Genomic DNA, 22,761 nt, shown 5'->3' with positions numbered 1-22,761 from the left:
GGTGTGAGCAGGCCGCTTTGGAATTGGTCTCAGCTTGTCGCCTGGCATCCAAGTGATCCAGTGACATGGCTGCACCCTAAGAGTGGCACCTACACCCAAGAGTGTCTAAACACCCTCCGGAGACGCTGAGACAGTCCCAGGAGGCGTTGTGTGTAACACGCTTAAGCACGTGTCTTGGCATCCAGTGAGCACGCCAGGGGGTGGCTGATGTCATTACCGCTGTGCTAAGTCACTCAGTCGTGTCCAACTCTTCAAGACCCGTGGACTGTAGCCCACCAGGCTCCTCTGTCCATGGGATTGTCCTGGCAAGAATATTGGAGTGGGTTGCCGTGCTCTCCTCCAGGGGATCTCCTGACGCAGGGACTGAACCCACATCTCCTGCACTGGCAGGCAGGCTCTTTACCACTGAGCCACTGGGAAGCCCATCGTTACTGCTACCGATTAGTATTTTGTGCAGTACATGCTGCGTGTCTCCCTTCAGAGCAGGTGACTGGTGCTTGATTGACAGCTGACGGCAGAGCCGGTGGCAGTGGTTTAGGGCAGCTTCCCACACCAGGCAAGGAGGCGGCCGGGAGTCGGTGGGTCTCTGGCTGGGCCCTGGGTTGGCTGCCCTGGAGCGGTGCTGGCCTTGCGTGGAGCAGTGGGGCTTTAGGGCGCCTGGTGAGACGTTTGCGGTGAGGCGGGCGGGCGGCTGTCCTGTGCATGTGGCCGTGCCTGTGAACGTCCCGTGTCAAGGATGGTTACCTTGTTGTCAACAGCATTTACCAGGACTCGTTAAATACAGAGAGAAAACAAGACTGCTTGTGGCTGGCAGGGCAAGCAGAGGGCACCCGTTCCCGCCCCCTGCTCCCCAGGGCCACCAGCAACAGTGTCGGGATGTCTGCCCAGGAAGGTTTCCGCGCAGAGCCCCACGCCTACGTTCTCGCTCTGCTCTCTTCTGGGCGTGCAGTTTCTACCCCAGGGCATCTCAGTGTCTGCGGCCCCCGCCCCCTGAACTGGCACGGGGTTCTGCGGGGCTCTTCTGGGACCAGTGCCTCGGAACGGCTGCTCCGTTGTGCTGACCTCGGTCTCCTCTGCAGGTTCTTGGAGATGTGGCTGCAGATGGAGCGGCCGTGCTGAGGGAGATGGGTCACTGTGACAGGACCACACGTGAAGTCAGAGCTAAATAGAAATCCTCTGAAAACTAGGTTTTTTCCTCGCCAAGGAAAAAAACAAGTAGCTTGAGATATCACATTTAGATATTTTAGTCTTTGGTGACACACACGTATTTGAAGTTTGGCATTGCCCTGCTTGGCCGTGAACTGTGATAAACAGTTAGTGCCACGGGTCACACGCTCCCCCACAAGGCCTGGCCTCCCTGAATGCTGCCCAGCCTGGAAGCAGGCTCTGCGCGCGGGTCCTCCAGGTGAGGACGGTGGGCAGAGCCAGGATCTGACCCTGAGATGGAATTCTTCTTGGCCGGGGATTTCCAGTCGTTGAAATTTTTGACAGTCTATTAATGGTGAGAGAAATGGAGCTGAGTTCGTCAAGGACTAACTCCTCACCGCTGAGCTGCACGTTTCACGGCTGGATCGCCTCCTGCGAAGCCCACGCCCCCACACGGAGCGGTGAGCTCTGCGCCCTCGCCGTGCATGCCGTCTGTAGAGCCCCCCTGCCCCGGCTCCTCCTCATGGCCACTGGAGGCTGTGGCAACACGAGGGTTCCCACAGACCCACAGACGGAGGCGCCGTTACCTGCCGACCTCGCCGTTTCTCAGAGCGGGGAAGTGTCTGCGGGTCTTTCCGCTGGAACTGATGGAGCCCAGTGTTGCGCCCCAAATAACTGACTTTGTGGTGTTGTTTCCTTGCCTTGCAGGGACTTAAAGCCCGAGAACATCCTCCTCGATGATTACGGTGAGCGAGCCTTTCCCGCCAACTGTAGACTTTGTTCAGACGGACTCAAGTCAGGGTGGACCTACCACTTAGTGAGGCCAGGGGATAGCAGCAGGAGATGCCCTCCTAGAAACAGAACGGGGCTCTCACCGTCGTCCCCCTTCGTCTAGGCAGGGAGCAGAGGTGCTTCTGATTTTCAGTTTAACTCGCAGTAAGAGCGGCGTTTCTCTTCTGTTGCTTTCTTTCCTGTTTCACCTTGCTTTAATCTCAGCGGCTTGAGTCCATGCCCTCCTTGCTCGGTCGTTCTCACAGGTGCGGCGTGGGCTCTTGTTTGATTTGCATTTTCCTGACCACACTTTTCATGGGCTTACTTGCCATCTGTTTATCTTTTTTGGTAATGTGTCTTTTCAAGTCTTCTGCCCATTTTTAATTGTTTTTTTCCCTTATTGTTGAGTTTTAAGAGTTCTTTGTATATTTGTTATGCCAGTCCTTTATAAAATATAAATGTTTTTAAGTTAGTGAAGTCAACTTCTAATTTTTTTCTTTCATGGTTTGTACTTGCAGTTACAATTGCAATTGATTTTATGGCTGTGACCATGTTAAAGTCACTGAATTCTGGAAGGTTGTAGACTTGCTGGACTTTGTGCATATACCCGCATACCTTTGGCAGATGACCACTTTCTCTCTGCCTCCCCAGTTCCTGACCCTTTGGTTTCTGTTTGTTGCCTCAGGACACCAGGTGGGACGTTCAACCCAGTGTTTACCAGAAGTTGTAACAGCAGGAATTCTTTGCTTATTTCTGATCTCAGGGATAGTTTTTTAGTATATCACCATGAAGTATGGAATCTGCTGTCGTACTTAAATATTTGTTTGTATGTCTGTGCTGGGTCTTCATTGCAGCACACGGATCTTGTATTAATAGTTGCATCCCGTGGGGTCTTTGGTCACATCATGTGGGATCCACTTTCCCAAACCAGGGATTAACAATACAGGGGAGCGTGAAGTCTTAGCCACTGGACCACCAGGGAAATCCATGCTGTAGTACGTTTATAGAAATTAAGATTTAAGAATTTTTTCTTTTTAAAAAATAGCACTTGAATTTTGTCAGTGCGTTTTCTCCCCAAATGACTATATGTTGTTTGTTTTTTAATATGGTTAATCCACCAGTTGGTTTTCCAGTGTTAAACGAATCTGTCATTCCTGAAATGAGTCCAGCTTGGGCAGATCATGCTGCCCTTGCCTGGGTGGCTGGTTCTGGCACCTGACAGTCCCAGGAGGAAGCGCACCTCCAGCACAGTCTCTCCATCGGGCTCTGCACAAGCGTCGGAACCTGTCCGGGTGTCCGTGTCCACACGGCAGCCACTAGGGGTCCAGACGTCTCCCCTCTTGGGTTCAGCTGCTCCCAGCCTTGGAAAGTGTCCTGGTGGGAGCGGCTGGGGAGCCTCCATGCGTTCCCCACTCCCGGTCGGCAGTGTCTGGCTTGACCTGGCTTTGCCAGTGCTCCTGCTGCCGCAGCAGAGCGCCTCAGCGTGGGTCTCCCGCTCAGATGTTTTGTCCATCCTGGCTGGTCCTGTGGCTCCCAGCTGTGGCCAGGAGTGGTGCAGATGTGCCCCGTCCTGCCCACGTGCAGGCAGCTAGCATCACTCCTGCGGCAGTCGCTGCTGTGCTTGTTCTTTATACGCCGGGGCCAGGTCCCGCTCCCATTAAGAATAGAAGGAAGTGACAGGGCTTTGTTGTTCTTGTCTTGATTTCAGGAGACTTTAAATCTTTTCTTTGTGTTTTTATGTTTTTTAATTTTTAACAATGTAATTCTACCTATACTTTAGTTTCTCAGACTTAAAAAATGCAATTGACTTTAGCATTTTTACTGTTATGGAATTAAACTTCTTAAGAACTAATTTTCCACCAGTGAGCCATAGACCGTAAGAGTAATAGGATTGTCCTCAAGTACTTCTTCATTGTCCTCAAGTACTTCTTCGTTATAGACAGCTTGTTAGGTTTTCTGTTTTCATGTGTCAAGTACGACTGGATATTTGTATTGAATTTAGGTTTAAAAAAAAAGCTGCCGCCTGTTCTTCTACATTTCAAGGCACATTTACCATTTGCCCATTCTGAATATGGGACAGTTTGTTTTGCAAACTTTAAGGGGGATTTGGTTTTATGAAATGAAGCTGGTGGTTGAGTTGATGAAGAAAACCGCATTATGTTTGCATCTTCTATAATTGTTGTCATTGTTGAGTCCCTAAGTTATGTCCGACTCTTTGCGACCCCATGGACGGCAGCACACCAGGCTTCCCTGTCCTTCACCAACCCCTGGAACTTGCTCAAACTCATGTCCATTGAGTCAGTGATGCTGTCCAACCATCTCATCTCTGTCGTCCCCTTCTCATCCTGCCTTCAATCTTTCTCAGCATCAGTCTTTTCCAGTGAGTCAGCTCTTCGCATCAGGCGGCCAAAGCAGTGGAGCTTCAGCTTCAGCATCAGTTCTTCCAATGAATATTCAGGAATGATTTCCTTTGGGATGGACTGGTTGGATCTCCTTGCAGTCTAAGGGACTCTCAAGAGTCTTCTCCAACACCACAGTTCACAAGCATCAATTCTTCAACGCTTAGCCTTCTTTATGGTCCAGCTCTCACGTCCATACATGACTACTAGAAAAACCACAGCTTTAATTATCTGGACCTTTGTCAGCACAGTGATGTCTCTGCTTTTTAATATGCTGTCTAGGTTTGTCATAGCTTTTCTTCCAAGGAACAAGCGTCATGTAATTTTAGATGTAAATGTTTCCAAGTAGGAATTGCTGTAACTTCCATCCCTGTGTTTTAGATTTTTTTCCATTATTTATTGTCAAAGTGTCAGCCGGCCCCCATGATTTGTATCGTGTGTTTGGCCGCATGTAGGACACATCCGGATTTCAGATCTTGGTTTGGCCTTGGAGATCCCAGAAGGGGCGAAGATCAGTGGAAGAGTCGGAACGCTGGGCTACATGGGTACGTGACCGGCCTCCCAGTTCTCCCTGCACTCCTGGCCTCAGGACGCAGAGAGCTGGCCGTGTGGAGGGACCTGGGGTCATCCTGGCCCGCTGTGGGGTAGCGCAGTGGTATCTGAGGTCTGTACCCGCCCCCACCTGCCCTTATTGCCCAGAGCAGAAGAACCAGGACAGGACAGTGGCCTCCTCGCTCCTCCTGGCTCCACACACCCCTCCTGAAGGTGACCAAGTCATTCTGAAGGTTTCGTGAACCACAGGCCTGGCCTTGGGTCGGCTCTGAGCAGGGACCCCTGCCTGGCTCTGCCCAAGTAGGGGCCGCCTGATATGAGTGAGCCGGGAGCCTCTGCTGAGTTTTGCGCTGACCCCCGCATCCGCTGTGGCGGCTGGGGCCTGAGCCTGGAGGCCTGGCTCTGTCTGGTGGAGAGGCGGGGGTCCTCCCACAGAGCACCGCTTCCCACGGTAGTTAACTCTGCCGTGATTCACTTCGCACTCTGAACAGTGGGAACTGTTTCTAATAACAGCTTTGCTGAAATATAATTCACATACCATAAAATCCACGAATGTTCATTTTGGGCATTCCACAGCAGCATGTGGGATCTTAGTTCTCAACCAGGAGTCAAACCGGCGCTGCCTGCGGTGGGAGCACAGTCGTGTCCCCTGGACGCAGTCCACCGGTCTGGAGTGTGCCGTCCAGGGACTCTCAGTGCGGGCAGAGCAGTGCAGCTACCGCCCCTGGTTTCAGAGCCTTCTCATCCCTGCAGAGAAGAAGCCCCGCACCCGCCAGCAGTCACCCCAGCTCCTCACCTTCTCTGCCAGCCTTGCAGCCACTAATGGGCTTTCTGTCTCCGTGGACTTGTCTGTTCTACCTCATCTAAGTGGAATCACACGCTGTCCGGCCTTTTGTGTCTGCCTCGTTAGCATCGTGTTTCCTGAGTTCATCCGTATAGTAACAAGCATTAACTTTAAATTGTGTTGTTTGCCATTCAGCACAAGGAGATTTAACTTAAATTTCCTGTATTTGTTGAGCAGCTCCGGAAGTTATCAACTCTGAGAGCTATACATTCAGTCCTGATTGGTGGGGGCTCGGCTGTCTGATATACGAGATGATTGAGGGACATTCTCCGTTCAAAAAATACAAAGAGAAGGTTAAGCGTGAGGAGGTGGAGCGGAGAGTGAACAAAGAGGCAGAGCAGTACTCCGAGAAGTTCTCCGAGGACGCCAGGTCCATCTGCAGCATGGTGGGTCGGCTTGGGCGGGGGTAGGGGGCAGGGAAACGCAGCCGTCCGCCAGTGCGCTCGGGCTGAGCAGGGGCCTCCTCTCAGGGTCCCTGATCCCGCAGAGCAGAGCAGAGGCCATTGTTTGCTGTCCCCGAAGGCGCTGCTGAAGGGCAGGACAGTGCTGGGTCCTGGCCAACCTCACAGGGCACTGACAGGCAACAGGCCCTTCTGGACACTCTGCAGCGCCTGACTCCGTGTCTGCCCCTGTAGCCTCAAGAACGTCCCGGCAGTAAGGGAGAGAGAGACACTCTCCTTGTCACTTGCTTCTCTTAAGCCAACATGAAGGGTTTCCCGAGCAAACTTTAAACTTGGTTTGCATTCAGGAGGGTTTATTGAGAATCCCCCTCGGGCCCCTCCCCAGCAGTGAGCACTAACCCCTTCCATGCGCACGCCCGGTGCTCTCATCTGCTTGGGGTGGGTGACTGAGGCCTGGCTCTGCCTGGGGGAGCAACAGGAGGGGCTGGCTGTGGGCTGCGGGCAGAGGGCAGGGGGCGATGGGCGGGGACAAAGCGGGGGCCAGCCAGGGCTTTGCGGTGATTCAGTTGGGGGTCTGGGCCCTGGGTGCTGGCAGGGTGGGTGAGGAGTGGTCAGGCTGGGTGGCTGGGGAGGCATCACCTGCAGGGTTTGGGAGCTGGGGAGAGGTTGTGGGGGGGGGGGTCCAGGAAGGGGGACGGGCTGGGACAAAGCCTCGGTGTTCCGAGGTGTGCAGGCCTGTGGCAGGCCCAGCTCTTCACGTCTGCAGAAGGGAGTGGCGTGGGTTCCGGCTGAGAGCCAAGGCCGTGGGGCAGGCGGCCTCCCTGGGGGGCGCCAGATGCGGGTGTCTGTGGCGCTGTCCTGCGCTGCCAACACCCAGACGCCTGAGCTCATAGCCGGCGTTGCCCCACAGGACCCCGCTTACAGGGCAGGCTCAGCCCTTGGCAGCACCTCCCAGCCCCGGGCCCTGGCCGGGCTGCCAAGGCCCAGATCGTCGTCGTGTGCCTTTGAGCCGAGGCAGATCTCTTTGGTTGGAAACTGGAGGAAAGCCATTTGGTTTTTGCCAATGACGGGCATGCCTCCCTTTTATTGTGCTTCACAAACAGTGTGTGTGTGTGTTTTGGTTTTACAAGTTGAAGGTTTGTGACAACCCTGTGTTAAAGTCTGCATAGGCATGTGTGTGTGCTCAGTCACGTCTGACTCTGCGACCCCACGGACTGCAGCCCGCCAGGCTCCTCCGTCCACGGGATTCTCCAGGCAAGAATACTGGAGTGGGCTGCCATGCCCTCCTCCAGGGGATCTTCCGACCCAGGGACTGAACTTGCGTCTCTTGCATCTCCTACATTGGCAGGTGGATTCTTTACCACTGAGCCACCAGGGAAGCCCCTATTGCTGTTTCCCCAGCAGCATTATCTTTTAAATGTGTACTTTTTTTTAGATATCATGCTACTGCAAACTTAATAGACTATATCCAGTCCCATCACTTCATGGCAAATAGATTGGAAAAAATGTGGAAACAATGTCAGATTTCATTTTCTTGGGCTCCAAAATCAATGAGGATGGTGATTGCAGCCACCAAATTAAAAGACGCTTGCTCCTTGGAAGAAGAGCTTCGACCAACCTAGACGGCTTATTAAAAAGCAGACATCAGTTTGCCAACAAAGCTCCGTCTAGTCAAAGCTATGGTTTTTCCATTAGTCATGTATGGATGTGACAACTGGACCATAAAGAAGGCTGAGTGCTGAAGAATTCATGTTTTTGAACTGTGATGTTGGAGAAGACTCTTGAGACTCCCTTGGACAGCAAGGAGATCCAACCAGTCAATCCTAAAGGAAATCAATCCTAAATATTTATTGGAGGGACTGATGCTCAAGCTGAAACTCCAGTACTTTGGCCACCTGATGGGAAGAGCCAACTCACTAGAAAAGACCCTGATGCTGGGAAGGATTGAGGGCAGGAGGAGAAGGGGACGACAGAGGATGAGAGGGTTGGATGGCATCACTGACTCGATGGACATGAGTTTGAGCAAGCTCCTGGAGATGGTGAAGGACAGGGAAGCCTGGCGTGCTGCCTGCAGTCCATGGGGTCACAAAGAGTTGGACACGACTGAGCGACTGAACAACAACAACAGTGTAAACAGAACTTGTGTAAGCACGGGGGAAACTAGGAAGCCTGCGTGACCTGCTTTATTGCAGTACTCACTTCAGTTGCTGTTGCCTGGATCCGACCCTGCCATTGTCAGAGGTCTGCCTGCGTAAATGTATAAGTAAGGAATACTTTTGAAGGAAACACTATTAGTTTTAAGAATATACAATTTTTAGAACTAGGTTTGCTAAATTTTTGCCTCATCTGAAGTCCTTAGTGATCTGTTTAATGAATAAATCAAAATGGTTTCTAATTATCCATGTCACTTGGCATGGAAGTGGTGTCTTTGAAGTTCCCAGACAGCTTCTATTTCTTGAGAAAACATCCCCTAATTTTTACAGGGTTAAACTTTTCTTAAGGATTTATTTAGTCAACTTGTAGTTTTTTTGATAGAGGCAGAACTTTAGTTTGAACTCCTTTTGGAAGCGTTACGTATTTGAAATCGGTAAAATCTGCAGTGATGAGGTTTGGCTGATTCTTTGAAATCTGAGTGACGGTTCCATCGGAGGTGCTCTTTGCCTCCCTAATTCTTTGGCCATGATTGTGGAGATTCAGGGGTTTTCTTTTATCCTTGGAGCTTTGGCTGACTCATCTGTGCTCCTCCACAGTTACTCACTAAGGATCCTAAGCAGCGCCTGGGCTGCAGGGGCGAAGGGGCGGCTGAAGTCAAGGGACACCCTGTGTTCAGGGACATCAACTTCAGGCGGCTGGAGGCCCACATGTTAGACCCGCCTTTCCACCCTGATGTAAGTGTGTTGTCAAGGGCAACGGGGTGGCCTCCTCCCCGGCCCTCCTGGCCCCTCTGCCTGAGCTGCAGCCACCCCCCCGGGTCACTGCCCTGCCAGGAACCTCGGCAACCCTGACCCTCCCCAGCTACCCTGCAAGGGCCCTTCCTTTGTCACAGCTGGCACCCTTGCTTCTGTAGCCCTGAATGTGCCTCCCCACACTGGGTCTCAGCGGGTCCCGGCTCGGTGCTGCGGGCCGTGGAGTGGCCCTGGTGAGTGTGCTGTGGAGCCGTGGAGGGTTACATCCCTAGAGCCTGGTGGGGCCCTCAAGCTCGGAGCTGGGAGGAGCGTCCCCATGGTGGCCTTGGGCTACCGAAGATGAAGTAGGAAGCGTGGCGATGCGCTCATTCTGTGGGATATGATGAACCTGTCGTTGTTCAGGTGCTCAGTCGTGTCCGACTCTTTGTGACCCCAAAAACTGCAGCAGGCTTCCCTGTCTATCACCAACTCTTGGAGTTTACCCAAACTCATGTCCACTGAGTCGGTGATGGCATCCAAACGTCTCATCCTCTGTCATCCCCTCTCCTCCTGCCTTCAGTCTTTCCCAGTGTCAGGGTCTTTGCCAGTGAGTCAGCTCTTTGCATCAGGTAACCAAAGTATTGGCGCTTCAGCTTCAGCATCGGTCCTTCCAGTGAATATTCAGGGTTAATTTCCTTTAGGACTGACTGGTTTGATCTCCTTGCTGTGCAAAGGACTCTCAAGAGTCTTCTCTAGCACCATAGTTCAAAAGCATCAATTCTTTGGCGCTCAGCCTTCTTTATGGTCCAACTCTTACATCCATGTATGACTAGTAGAAAAACCATAGCTTTGACTGTCCAGACCTTTGTCAGCAAAGTGATGTCTCTCCTTTTTAACATGCTGTCTAGGTTTGTCATAGTTTTTCTTCCAGGGAGAAAACGTCTTTTAATTTCATGGCTGCAGTCACTGTCCGCAGTGATTTTGGAGCCTAAGAAAATAAAATCTCTCACTGTTTCCATTGTTTCCTCAGCTATTTGCCATGACGTGATGGAACCAGATGCCATGACCTTAGGTTTTTGAATGTTGAGTTTTAGGCCAGCTTTTTCACACTCCTCTTTCACCTTCATCCAGAGGCTCTTTAGTTCCTCTTCGCTTTCTGCCTTAAGGGTGGTGTCACCTGCATATCTGAGGTTATTGATATTTCTCCCGGTAATCTTGATTCCAGCTTGTGCTTCCTCCAGCCCAGCGTTTCTCATGATGTACCTTGCATATAAGTTAAATAAGCCGGGTGACAAGATACAGCCTTGATGCTCTACTTTGCCTATGTGGAATCAGTCTGTTGTTCCATGTCCAGTTCTAACTGTTGCTTCTTGACCTGCATACACGTTTCTCGGGAAGCAGGTCAGGTGGTCTGGTGTTCCCGTCTCTTGAAGAGTTTTCTGCAGTGGGTTGTGATCCACAACAAATGAAGTCAATGAGGCAGAAGCAGGTGTTTCTCTGGAACTAACTCTCGCTTTTTCTGTGATCCAACAGATGTTGGCAATTTGATCTCTGGTTCTTCTGCCTTTTCTAAATGTAGCCTGTACAACTGGAAGTTCTCTGTTAACATACTGTTGAAGACTGACTTGAAGGATTTTGAGCATTACCTTGCTAGCATGTGAAATGAGTGCAGTTGTGGCGGGGGGCGGGGGGCGGGGATGGCGGGTGTTGAGCATTCTCTGGCGTTGCCCTTCTTTGGGATTGGGATGAAAAACTGACAGTGGTCCTGTGACCACCGCTGAGTTTTCCAGATTTGCTGGCATAGTGAGTGCAGCACTTCACAGCATCATCTTTTAGGCTTTAAAACAGCTCAGCTGGAATTCCATGATCTCCACTAGTTTTGTTCATAGTGATGCTTCCTAAGGCTTGACTTCATGCTCCAGGATGTCTGGCTCTAGGTGAGTGATCACACCATCATGGTTATCTGGGTCATTAAAACCTTTTTTGTACAGTTCTGCGTATTGTTGCCACCTCTTCTTAATCTCTTCTGCTTCTGTTAGTACATACGGTTTGAGTCCTTTATTGTGCCCATCTTTGCATGAAATATTCTGTTATGAACCTGAGACATGCCATTAAAATCGTTCTGGCTCTGCAAGTCAGGACTCAGTGTTTATGTGGAATGTGCTGTGGCCACAGCTTGGTCCTCTGAGTGAGTCCTCGCAAAATGTGGTTCCTGAGCCTCGGTTCCAGGCCCGAGAATCTCGGGAGAACTTGCTTGGACTCGCTGAGCCAGGCAGCCAGATGGGCTGCAGGATGAGGAAAGTGGTGGGGCCTCCTGGAGCCTTTCCCACCGGGCACTGGGTACTGCCGGCTGCGGGCCGTGGAGGCCGGGAAGGCAGCCATCCCGAGGCAGAGGGAGGGCACGCCGGGTGGTGCCTGGACCAAGGGGCAGAGGCGCCGGGCTTGTCCTGGGGCAGCTCCTGCATGTAACCAGGGGCCGGGGCTGTGAACAGTGGCGTCCGAGACAAGTGTCAGGCGGTTTGGTGTGGGGCCAGGACAGGGTTCTGACCTACGACCTCAGTGCTCCCCTTGGTCCCCTCTACAGCCCCCTGAGGGCCGCCCCGCCCGGGACTCCCAGCTCCTTGCCTGGTGGGATGGCCAAGTCCTAACCAGGGGCCCTGGGGTCCTGCTCTCGATTCCCACTCCAGAGGCGGGGCCTGGCTCCCACGCACCCCCAGCTATGAGTGCGGGTGGGGCTGCGGGCCTGGCTCCTGTCCCAGCTCGGGGCTGGTGCTCCAGCCAGAGTACCCTGTCCGCCTCCTCCATCCCCGGCCTCTGCTGTGACCCAGCTTCCATGCAGGAAAGAGAGGGGGGCCGTCCGGGGCCTCGTGGCCGGGCGCGGTGGGCGAGCAGGGGCCTGTGGTTCTGAGAGTTATGAGAGTACGGAACAGAGGTGCGCAGCTGTGTGAGCCTCGGGCATCATGAGCATGATGGGGGAAACTCAGCCACGCCTCTGTTCCTGCCGACAGCCGCAGGCGGTTTACTGCAAGGACATCTTGGACATCGAGCAGTTCTCTACGGTGCGGGGCATCCAACTGGACAGCACCGACAGCTGCTTCTACAGCGAGTTCGTCACAGGCTGTGTCTCCATCCCCTGGCAGAACGAGGTACTGTTCCCGCGGTGCAGACCGCAGCTACTTACTGCCCCCGAGAAGTGAACAGCTTCTGCTTTGAGATAGCTCTTTAGCTGCTCTGCGCACACATCCATTTATGTGTGTGTGTGTGCGCATGTGCGCATATTTGGAGGTAAAATTACTTGAGGAGCTGCCCCTGGCTCCTCGGGAAGGGGACAGAGGTGGCTCTGGGGTCCGCTGGGTACCTGCCAACCTGAGTGCTGCTCTCTGAGTTCCCACGGGTCATGCTTTGGCGGGGGGTCACACTGGCAGACACGTGACCTACCCCAGGAGGAGGTCAGGAAGCAGGGGTAGTGGGAACCGGGGACAGGAGCAGAGTGGCTGCTGAACACTGGGCTGGAGGCCAGGGGGGACGCGGACCTCCGTCACTTCTCTGTCCTGCTCTTCTGTGGGTGCAGATGATCGAGTCTGAATGTTTCAAGGACATCAACGAAAGTGAAAACGAGCCAGTTGTGGTTTTAGAGCCAGATGAGAAGACGGATCAGCAAGTTCCCAGGCAGAAGAGAGGCTTCTTCTACAGACTCTTTTCCAGAGGGGTAAGGGTGGCAGTCGCTCTGTTATTATTAATGTGACCTGTTACAAGGTGTCTTTCACCACGGCAGACCTTTCTTTGTTCAGTGCTCTTTCTGCAGTGCCTGCTGTGTGAGGGGCTGTATACAGTGTGCAAGCTACCCATGCGGTGTGTTTGAGCCCGGCGAGAAGAGCCCTCCCAGGGGTGTTTGCCGTTGGTATGAACTCTGTCCTGATCGCAAAAGAAGAAATGGCTCCAGCACTTGAAAAGAGACCCCGCTGTCCATGAGAACGCGTTCCGCACTAGGCTCGTGAAGCATTGTGAAGAACCAATGTAAAAGAATGAAAGTCCTTTCAGTTTCTGCCTGGTGTTGTTCTGATTCTCAGAGCTGTTGCGTCATTCACCCGCGATCACAGGGAAAGCTGATTCTCCTTTGAATGTGGAAGAGTGTTTGGAGAGGCTTTCTGTGGTAGCATTAAACTCAGGAATGGTTTCAGGCCTCCTTGGACCAGTGGGTCATCCTGCCGTATACCCTGTCTGCTCCAGAGGGATTTTGCCTCAGTCATCCACTGAACATCTCATCCACCGTGTCTCAGTATAAACCCAGAGAATGTGGCCAGGTCTCCTCTCAGAATGCGGGGCCGGGCAGCAGTTAACCTGAGCTCCTCTGCATGTCTCGCGTCGCTCAGTGGGAGTCGTTGCTGAGTCCATGCTGTGGGGGCCTCACATACCGTGAGGGGGACCCTCCACACAGTCGTACAGGAAGAAGCTGTCCACCCCGCCTGCTCAGAGGCGCTCAGTGGGCAGTGGGCGCAGGATGGGGCGAGCTGTGTGAGTGGGGGGAGTGGGACACACCGGCGCCCATCTCTGCTGAATCGAGCATCCTCACCACGTGAAGCACGTGGGAGGGGACGGTTAAAGGTTTTGCTTGCCTGGAAGTCCGCACTTCCCACAGTTTCTGTGCACTTAAGTCTTCCCTGGTGGCCCAGTGGTAAAGACTCTCCTGCAGTGCAGGAGGCCCAGGTTCCATCCCTGGGTCAGCAAGGTCCCCCGGAGAAGGAGATGGCAACCCACTCCAGTATTTTTGCCTTGAGAATCCCATGGACAGAGGGGCCTGGTGGGCTACAGCCCATGGGTCACAGAGTCAGACACGCCTGCACACACACGCACACATGAGGCAAGCGAGCCCCTCGCACGGGAAGGGGCCTGACCAGCCTTCTGCCTGTGTTGCAGGGCTGCTTCAACGCCGGCTCCAGCAAGAAGAAGCTGGTGTCCTCCAGACGGTGAGCACGTGCTGCGCGGCCAGACCACACGGGAGCACGCGCCGGGGCCCATCCCATCTGCGACCTGCAATAAACATGTGGGACTCACCTCACGACGGCTCAGCAGTCTGTCCCGCTTTCTACGTTCATGCCTGAACTGGTGTTTCTCTAAAGGTGGATTGAACAAAAGGCCACCTGAGGACTTGGGATGCCTGGAAGGCCCCGGGTGTGGACGCCCTGTGGCGTGTCCCCACAGAGAGGGGAGGGGAGGCCTGGAAGGGGCCCTGCTGCTCCTCACCCACCTGAGGCACCCCCCGAGCTCCTCTGGGTGTGGGTGGGTGGGCGTCAGCATGGGTTAGCAGGTCTTGGCCGTTTGCATTCGTGTTCCTAGCTCCCGTGCCTCCTGCTGAGATTCTGCCGCCCACCGTATGTGGGGCATCTCAGGGCGCTCCTGTCTGCCCTTGGAAAGAGGGTGTTTTCAGGACCCTGAGGTCAGGGCGTGGCTGTCAGGCTGGAAGCATGTCTGTGAGTCTCCGGGCCTGGGTCCCCAGAGCCACTGGTGCTGGAGCTGGGCAGGGGGGTGGCCTGGTATGTGCCACCCTGGCAGGGCCTCCCGGGGCCAGAGCGCCAGGTAACGGGGAGAGCTGGTTGGGGGAGGAGGTGGGAGCCTCCTGGGTCCGGTGACCCTGCCGGTGGCCCTGGGTTCATGGTCAGTCACCCTCACTGTTCTCTGGCTCGCTGGGAAGCTCTTGCTACCTGCTGTGTGGGATCCAAGGTCCAGACCTCGGAGAGTTGAACCAAATAGCAGGGACTTGGTCTGGAAAATCCTCATTAAAAAAAGGGGGAAAGGAAATCCTAACAAAAAATTTGAAAAGATTTAAGTATAGTAGAGTATGTGATTACAAATGCAATAAACCTACAAATTAATAACAAAATCGGAAAACAAAAAGGCCCTGGCTAATAACCTCTACGAAGTCCTCTGGGCTAAGGAGGTGATGTAACGCAAAGCTGCAGAGCCTCGAGAAATGAGAACAAGACCCGCGTGCCTGATGTGGGATAAACCTAAAGTGCAGTGCTCCAGGAGGAGATGTACAGCTCTTAATATCAGCAAAGCTAAGTGCCCCAATAGATGGATTTGGCCTCTGACTCAAAAGGATTGAAAAATACATTCAGGAAAAGCAGAAAATAAGAAAGAAAGTAATAGCTATAAAAGAGAAAAACTACAGCTTAAATGATAAAACATTTTTTCTCAAAAATCAATAAAATAAATAAATCAATATCTAACCTAATCAAGAAAAACAAAAGGGGAAAATACAAATACACAAAGTTACAAGAGGAGTAAATCAGAGAGGTAATAAAAGATACAGAATACTATGTACAATTTTATGAAAATAAACATAAAACCTGGATGAAATGCATTTCTAGGAAAACATAATTTACCAAAATCAACCATAAGTAGAATAGAAAATCTAGACAAATTTCAGGATAAGAAATGAAGTTGCCAAAGTGCTATCCTTCAGAAAATCACCAGATTCAGATGATCTAACAGGGAATGTTAGCAAACCTTTGAGGAGCAGATAAATGTCAATGGCTTTTAAATGTTCCAGAGAATACATAGAAGAAGAAGAAAACTTCCCACTCCTTTTTATAAAGCAAGTATAAATTGACACCCAAATCTTACCAAAGACCTTACATGGAAAGTCTATACCACTGTCTTTTATTAATACAAAGTCATTAAAATATTACCAGAATCTTATCCTTAGAGGGCTTCCCTGGTGGCTCGGATGGTAAAGAATCCGCCTGAAGTGTGGGAGACCTTAGTTTGATCCTTGGGTTGGGAAGATCTCCTGGAGGAGGGCATGGCAACCCACTCCAGTATTCTTGTCTGGAGAATCCCCATGGACAGAGGAGCCTGGCAGGCTGCATACAGTCCATGGCGTCACAAAGAGTTGGACACGACTGAGCAACTAAGCACATTATCCTTAAAATATTATGGAACAGAATATTTATTAGCCTTAAAATATTATCAAACAGAATCCGGCAGCACATTATAAAGTACCACATCAAAATGCTGGGTTTATTTTAATAAGATATGGATGATTCAATATCAGGACATCCAGTAACATAATAAATCATGTTAATAGATCCAAAGGAAAAATAGGTAATTTTCATAAAGGCATTTGACCAAATTCAACCCACGTTTGTATAGTTGATAAAATGGAGTTGACCTTTTCGCAACACTGGGTGGGGTTGAAAATTTGCATATAATTTTATAGTCCTCTGATCTATGTTTGTGGTTTCATATCCATGGATATGCTGTAGTATTTATTGCAAAAAATCCACATATAAGTGGACGTATGTATTTCAAAACCATGTTTTTTCAAGTGAAAGTTGCTCAGTTGTGTCCAACTCTTTGTGACCCCATGGACCATACAGTCCATGGAATTCTCCAGGCCAGAATACTGGAGTGGGTAGCCATTCCCTTCTCCAGGGGATCTTCCCAACCCAGGGATCAAACCCAGGTCTCCCACATTGCAGGCGGATTCTTTACCAGCTGAGCCACCAGGGAAGCCCACGAATGCTGGAGTGGGTAGTGTAGCCCTTCCCCGGAGACCTTCCTGACCCAGGAATCAACCCGGGGTCTCCTGCATTGCAGGTGGATTCTTTACCAGCGAGCTACCAGGGAAGCCCTATGGTTTTTCAAGGGTAAACTATAAATCAGTCAATACTTCTTTAGCATCATAAAATACATTTATTACCCAGAGACAGCATCTTACTGGAGGAGGGTTTACGCCACAGAGGCACTCATGATAAAAAGAATAACAGAAAGATGACCACCCTCAGGAGCATCCTATTTCACATTTACAGGAGGAACTTCCCTGTACAGCAAGGGTGCACTACCCTCCTGATGAACACATGTCGGGAGAGTGAGCAACTGAAAGCCAGGGCAAGGGGGACCTGGGGAGGTGAGCCAGACACCAGGGCTGCTCCTGTTCAGGGCGTTGGGAGCCCTGAGACTCCTGAAAGGCCGAACTAATCCGGGGCTCGGAGAACAAAAGCCTGGTCCAGGGCATGCCAAGATTGGGGTCCCAGCCAGTTCACTCTCCACCTCAGGGCCAGGGTGACCTGGAAGTAACCCAGCCCGCTGAAATGGGTGGTCCAGAGGACTCCAAAAGCGGGGCGTGGACCAAGACGGCCAAGGGCTTCTGATGCCCCAAGGAGATGAGCATCGCAAACAGAAACCTTGCCTGGAGGAAGAGAGCACCCTAGGCCACAAATCACTTCTGTAATGGTTTTCAGATACAACGTCCAGGATGTAATCAAAGATAAGCACGACATGAGGTGAGGCAAAAGAACGAACTCAGCAGACATTACAAACAAGAAAAACATTCCCTTGCAGGCTCTAGATAATGGAAATATATGAGACACAGACTCTTAAAAAAATTTTTTTTAAAATTATTTATGGCTGCTCTGGGTCTTTGTTGCTTTGCTCCAGCTTCTCTCTAGTTGCAGCGAGAGGAGGGCTTCTCCTTGCTGGGGAGCACAGGCTCTAGATGCTTCGGCTGGAACCCCCGTCCCCTGCACTGGCAGGCAGGTTCTTATCCACTGCGCCACCCGGGAAGTCCAAGACGCTCAGACAAGTGTGCTTACTACGTTCAAGGGGGAAACTTGCAAAGCTTAACAGTTCTGGTGGGAAACTAGAACTGGACACGGCACAGCATACTTTCAAAAGATAAATTCGAGGGGGCTTCCCTGGTGGCTCAGTGGTTACAAATCCTCCTGCAACGTAGGAGATGCAGTTTTGATGCAGAAGGAAATGACAAGCCACTCCAGTATCCTTGCCTGGGCGATTCGCATGGACGGAGGAGTCTGGCAGGCTACAGTTCATGGGGTTGCAAAGAGTCAGACACGGGTGAGCCCACTGAGCACAAGAAGAAAGCGACCCTGTGGTAGAAGCCCAGAGATGCCAGCAGGAGTGAAGAGTGATGAAAGTGGCACATCTGGCAGCCAGTGTAAACACGAGCTGACTGTTCAGACGGCAGTGACCATGTCCGTGTCTTTTGCAACGTGTGTATTTACATAGAATTAAAATACGTGGCAATAATACTCTCTAAAGTGGGAGAGGAGCCCCTGGGCTGGGGGGAGATGGGTGGGGGACCACTAAGGCGCCATCAGGAGCTGCCAGTCCGCTCGCTCCCCGAAGTCCTGACTCTGCTTCACGGTTTCCTTTTCTGGCCCAAGGCCCCACCCACAGTGAGCTGCTCCCTGGTTTTGCAATTCCGGCAGGTGCCAGCCCCCCAGCTGAAGTGTACCCCATTTGTGGGGAAGTGTTGGGCTTGTTTACTTCTCCTTTTTTTCCTGGGCAGAATCGGTCACAAGTGTGTTGGTACCCTTTCGTTTTCAGTTCTTCACCCAAACCACCTCTTTTACATGGTTTTTCCCCTGAATTTCCCTGGTGGCTCAGAGGGTAAAGTGTCTGCCTACAATGCGGGAGACCCGAGTTTGATCCCTGGGTCGGGAAGATCCCCTGGAGAAGGAAATGACACCAGACTCCAGTACTCTTGCCTGGAAAATCCCATGGACAGAGGAGCCCGGTAGGCTATAGTCCATGGGGTCACAAAGAGTTGGACACGACTGAGCGACTTCACTTCACTTCCCCTGAGTAGTACACACTCATTGCTAAAGATTTGAAGAATACAGAAATGCAGCTACATTAAGATATAGATCTCCTGTAATTGCCATGCTTGGAGTCACTGTTACGGACTTGGTGATCAGCTCTCTTTTTTTCTTTTTTTAAAAAAAAAAACAACATTATTTATTTGGCTGCTCTGGTTCTTCGTTGTGGCACGCGGAACCTTTCGTTGTGGTTCTAGTTTCCTGGCCACGGATTGAACCCAGCCTCCCTACACTGGGAGCACCGAGTGTCAGCCACTGGACCACCAGGGAAGTCCCCAATCAGGTCTCTGTCTATGTACGTGTGTGTTGCTTTTCTTTAAAAAGGGGGGGAGGGGGATCACGCTATGCACAGGAGCGTAACCTGCTAGTACACTGCACACCTTTCTGTGCCAGGAATGCTCTTCTAAAGCAAGATCTGGACAACTGCAGTTTTGTCATATGGATATGTTTTGCTTAAGTCAGCCAATCTCTTTCTGTCCTGCATTTGCTTCTTTTTTTGTCCTAAATGTTGCTATAATAAGTGACCATCCTGACACATCTGTGATTCTCTTTTGAGGATAAATTACTCGGAGTATATTTGCTGTTCAGAGGCATTGTCCACCTTAAGGCTTTGGAATTGCTTTTCAGTTGCTAAGTCGTGTCCAACTTTTTGCGACCCCATGCTCTGCAGCACGCCAGGCTTCCCAGTCCTTCACTATCTCCCAGAGTTTCCTGAAATTCATGTCTCCTGAGTTGGTGATGCCATCCAACCACCTCATCCTCTGTCACCCCCTTCTCCTGTCCTCAGTCTTTCCCAGCATCAGGGCCTTTTCCAGTGAGTCAGCTCTTCACATCAGGTAGCCAAAGTATTGGAGCTTCAGCTTCAGCATCAGTCCTTCCAATGAATATTCAGGACTGATTTCCTTGAGGATGGACTGGTTTGATCTCCTTGCAGTCCGAGGGACTCTCAAGAGTCTTCTCCAGCAGCACAGTTTGAAAGCATCAGTTGTTTTGCTCTCAGCCACTTTTATGGTCCAGCTCTCAGGCTTTGGCGACAACAGGCCAAATTGCCTCCCCAGCTGTGTCATCTTTGATTACTCTGGGACTATGCCACACTTTCCCCTGGTTTAAAAAAAAAAAATCTGCCTTCTTGACAGTTCCTTTTAACAGGCTTTCCAGTAAGATTTCTTATCAGGATTATAGTAAATTCTTGGCGGGTGAGATTTTTTTTTTTTTTGGATGTGGACCAGCTTTAATATCTTTACTCAATTTGTTAATACAACATTGGTTCTGTTGTTTATGTTCTGGTTTTTGGCCATGAGGCAGGTGGGATCTTAGTTTCCAGACCAGGGGTCAAACCCACACCCCATGCATTGGAAGGTGAAGGCCCCTGGACCAGCAGGGGAGCCTCTGCAGAGGCTGAGTTGTGTCCCCTGGAAATTCACACATTGTGTCCTAACCCCCAGAACCTCAGAATGTGACTGTAGCTGGAAAAAGGGTCTTTAATGGTGTGATTAAGATAAAATGCAGAGAAGGCGATGGCACCCCACTCCAGTACTCTTGCCTGGAAAATGCAAGAGTCCTCCCATGGATGGAGGAGCCTGGTGGGATGCCGTCTATGGGGTCGAACAGAGTCGGACGCGACTGAAGCGAGTTAGCAGCAGCAGCAGCAGCAGCAAGATAAAATGAGGTCGTGATGGTGGGCCCTAATCCAATAATGACCATTGTCTTTACAAGAAAAGAGGATTAGGATCCAGACACCATGAAAGGGGGCTTCCCAGGTGACTCAGCCGTAAAGAATCTGCCAATGCAGGAGACATAGGTTTGATGCTTAAGTCAGGAAGATCCCCTGGAGAAGGAAATGGCAGCCTACTCCAGTATTCTTGCTTGGAAAATCCCATGGACAGAGGAGCCTGCTGGGCTACGGTTTGTGAAGTCTCAAAAGAGTCGGACAGGACTCAGCGACTAAACAATAAAAACAACAACGCATAGAAGGAAGAACACGTGAGGACGCAGGGAGAAGACGGCCATCTACACAGCAAGGAGAGAGGCCTTGAAGGAGCTAGCCTGCTCACACCTTGGAGTTCAGCCTCCTCCAGGACAGTGAGAAGGTAAATTCCTGCTGTTGGAGCCTCCCAGTCTGTGGGGCTTTGTTATAGCAGCCCCAGCAAACGAATACACTTGTCTGTTGCCAGTTACATGGTGGCTCAACCACGTAGGATGTCATAGTTGTCGTGGTCAGGACTCTGGGCACAGCTTAACGAGGTCCTTCACTCCCTGGTCTGAAAGCCTGCCTTCGAGTACCATCTGCCTCACCTGAGAGCTGGACGGGGCAGGGATCTGCCTCTAAGCTCCTGTGATGCTGGCAGGATTTAGTCCTGTCTGGGCTGCTGGCCACCTGGGCCTTCCACCATGGCAGCAGGCTTCAAGAACATGTGCAAGCTGAGGGTATGGACCACCAGCTGGAGGGAAGGCTCAGTCCTCTGTAAGGTAAATCCAGGGGCACCACCTTTGCCCATCACACTGTTAGAGGTGTCAGTGAAAATTCAATTAAGTTTAAAAAGAATTTTATTCAAGCTAGGGGATATATGTATACCTATGGCTAATTCATGTTGAGGTCTGACAGAAAACAACACAATTCTGTAAAGCAATAATCCTTCAATTAACATTTTTTTTTAACTTGAAAAAAAATAAAGTGAAGATTATAACTCAGGAGACAAACTCTCAGAAGCTTTGACAGAGCCTGTTAAAAGCCCAAGGCACAATCCTATACAGTTTTGAGACAAAGGATCATGCATCAAAGTTCACTAAGGATACAGGAAAACTACAAACTGAGCAGTAAGTCATTACGACCCCCTACAGAGCTGGGAAAGAATGCTAATCTTGTAAGAAATTGCACTGCTAGGTCAGAAGGAAGCAAGGTTGATCTCTGCAGGCCAGGCGGCTCTCCTGTCTTTGAGGAGGTCTGGTTAATGGGTAAGGCAGACAGCACAGAGAACTTTGTGTTTAGCTTTTTTTGTCGGACCTTAATACGTAAACTTTAATCAGAAGCAAGCCACCAGTGACAGCCCACACTCAGGGTGCTGCCAACCACAGTATCTGACCGCCTGGAGCCCAGCCACTGTGCCGGTCCTGTGGACAAGGGCTGTTATTATATACATACCATCAGGGGACCGGGACCCCAAGGCTGGCGGCATGTTTCTCTGAGGTCCTTGCCCTGAAGGGGGCCGTTCCCGTTCCCCTGGGGACAAGGTTTCCTGTGGCAGTGCTGGGTTTCCACTCACCTGGCTGCTTTGGGAAAACAGGCTCTGAAATCAGGTGGAGATGTGGCTTGTGGCCCAGAACAGGGGACTTCTCCTGGGGGTCACCCACGTGCCACTCCTCTGCTTGCTCAGGGCCCCCCTCCAGGTGGTGAGGCTCTGGAGCCCCGGGCCGGCCCACGCAGCCGGCCTCGGCCGAGGAGCGGGACACCCTCCTCCTGGGTCTGGCGGTCCTGCCGGTGGGGGACCTCTGGGGCCAAAGCTGCTTCTCGCTATACCAGCCACGGACTCTCGGGGCAGCAGGCGCAGACCAGGCAGGTTCTGACCAGCCGTGCCAGCCCCAGGCCCCTTGGTTCTTCCTCGGGCTGCGCAGTGACCCTCCAGGGATGTGCTCTCCTCCGGGGACCACACCTGGGCTCCACCTGAGAGTGCCCTGGCTCCGCCGGGGCGCATCTCTCCCCCCTCCCTCCTCTGCAGGGCTGTCCCGTGAGCTCTCCCTCCGCCCGGGACGCTGAGTGGGCAGGCTCCCTCGCAGGGTCTCCGGCTCCGAGCTCGTGGCCGGCCTGCTCTGCCACCCGCGAGCGTCATCCGGGGGCTGCTCTCCCAGCGGGTTCTTCGTCAGCGAGGCGGAGGCTCACAACCGCCGCGCCCCGCCGCGCCCCGCCCTGTCGCCCCGCTCCTCCACGCCGCGCCCCGCCCCCTCCGGGCCGCGCCCCTCGTTCTCTCCTGGGAGGAGCGCACCGACGTTCGTGGCCTCGGCGGCTCCAGGAGGCGAGACGGCGGGCGCGGAGAGCCGCGCGGGCGCCACGTCTGGCCATTGGTGGAGGCTTCCCCCTTCGGCTGTCAATCCCGTCGGCTTGGCCCCGCCCCGCCCGACGGCGGAGCGTCGCGGGGCGTAAGG

The 22,761-nt window shown here is 52.1% G+C and overlaps 1 protein-coding gene across 15 annotated transcripts in view; it reads left to right on the top strand.

Moving 5' to 3' along the window:
- The window catches only part of GRK4 (G protein-coupled receptor kinase 4), a 57,468-nt gene extending 43,408 nt beyond the window's left edge, over positions 1-14,060 (top strand). For 7 of the 15 annotated variants that reach the window (XM_027545201.1, XM_027545208.1, XM_027545197.1 and 4 more), the window contains 8 exons: positions 1,855-1,892; positions 4,772-4,861; positions 5,890-6,098; positions 8,864-9,001; positions 12,007-12,144; positions 12,570-12,707; positions 12,790-13,513; positions 13,916-14,057. In XM_027545201.1, the coding sequence (XP_027401002.1) occupies positions 1,855-1,892; positions 4,772-4,861; positions 5,890-6,098; positions 8,864-9,001; positions 12,007-12,144; positions 12,570-12,707; positions 12,790-12,948 (910 nt within the window). In that variant the 3' untranslated portion in view covers positions 12,949-13,513; positions 13,916-14,057. Of the gene's footprint in view, positions 1-1,854; positions 1,893-4,771; positions 4,862-5,889; positions 6,099-8,863; positions 9,002-12,006; positions 12,145-12,569; positions 12,708-12,789; positions 13,514-13,915 lie in introns of all 15 variants that reach the window. The other 8 variants (XM_027545196.1, XM_027545209.1, XM_027545206.1 and 5 more) reach the window with 6 other exon arrangements.
- Positions 14,061-22,761: the final 8,701 nt, after the last annotated feature.

The sequence above is a fragment of the Bos indicus x Bos taurus genome, chromosome 6, assembly GCF_003369695.1.
Source record: "Bos indicus x Bos taurus breed Angus x Brahman F1 hybrid chromosome 6, Bos_hybrid_MaternalHap_v2.0, whole genome shotgun sequence".
Taxonomy (NCBI): domain Eukaryota; kingdom Metazoa; phylum Chordata; class Mammalia; order Artiodactyla; family Bovidae; genus Bos; species Bos indicus x Bos taurus.
This window is presented reverse-complemented; position numbering and strand designations above follow the sequence as displayed.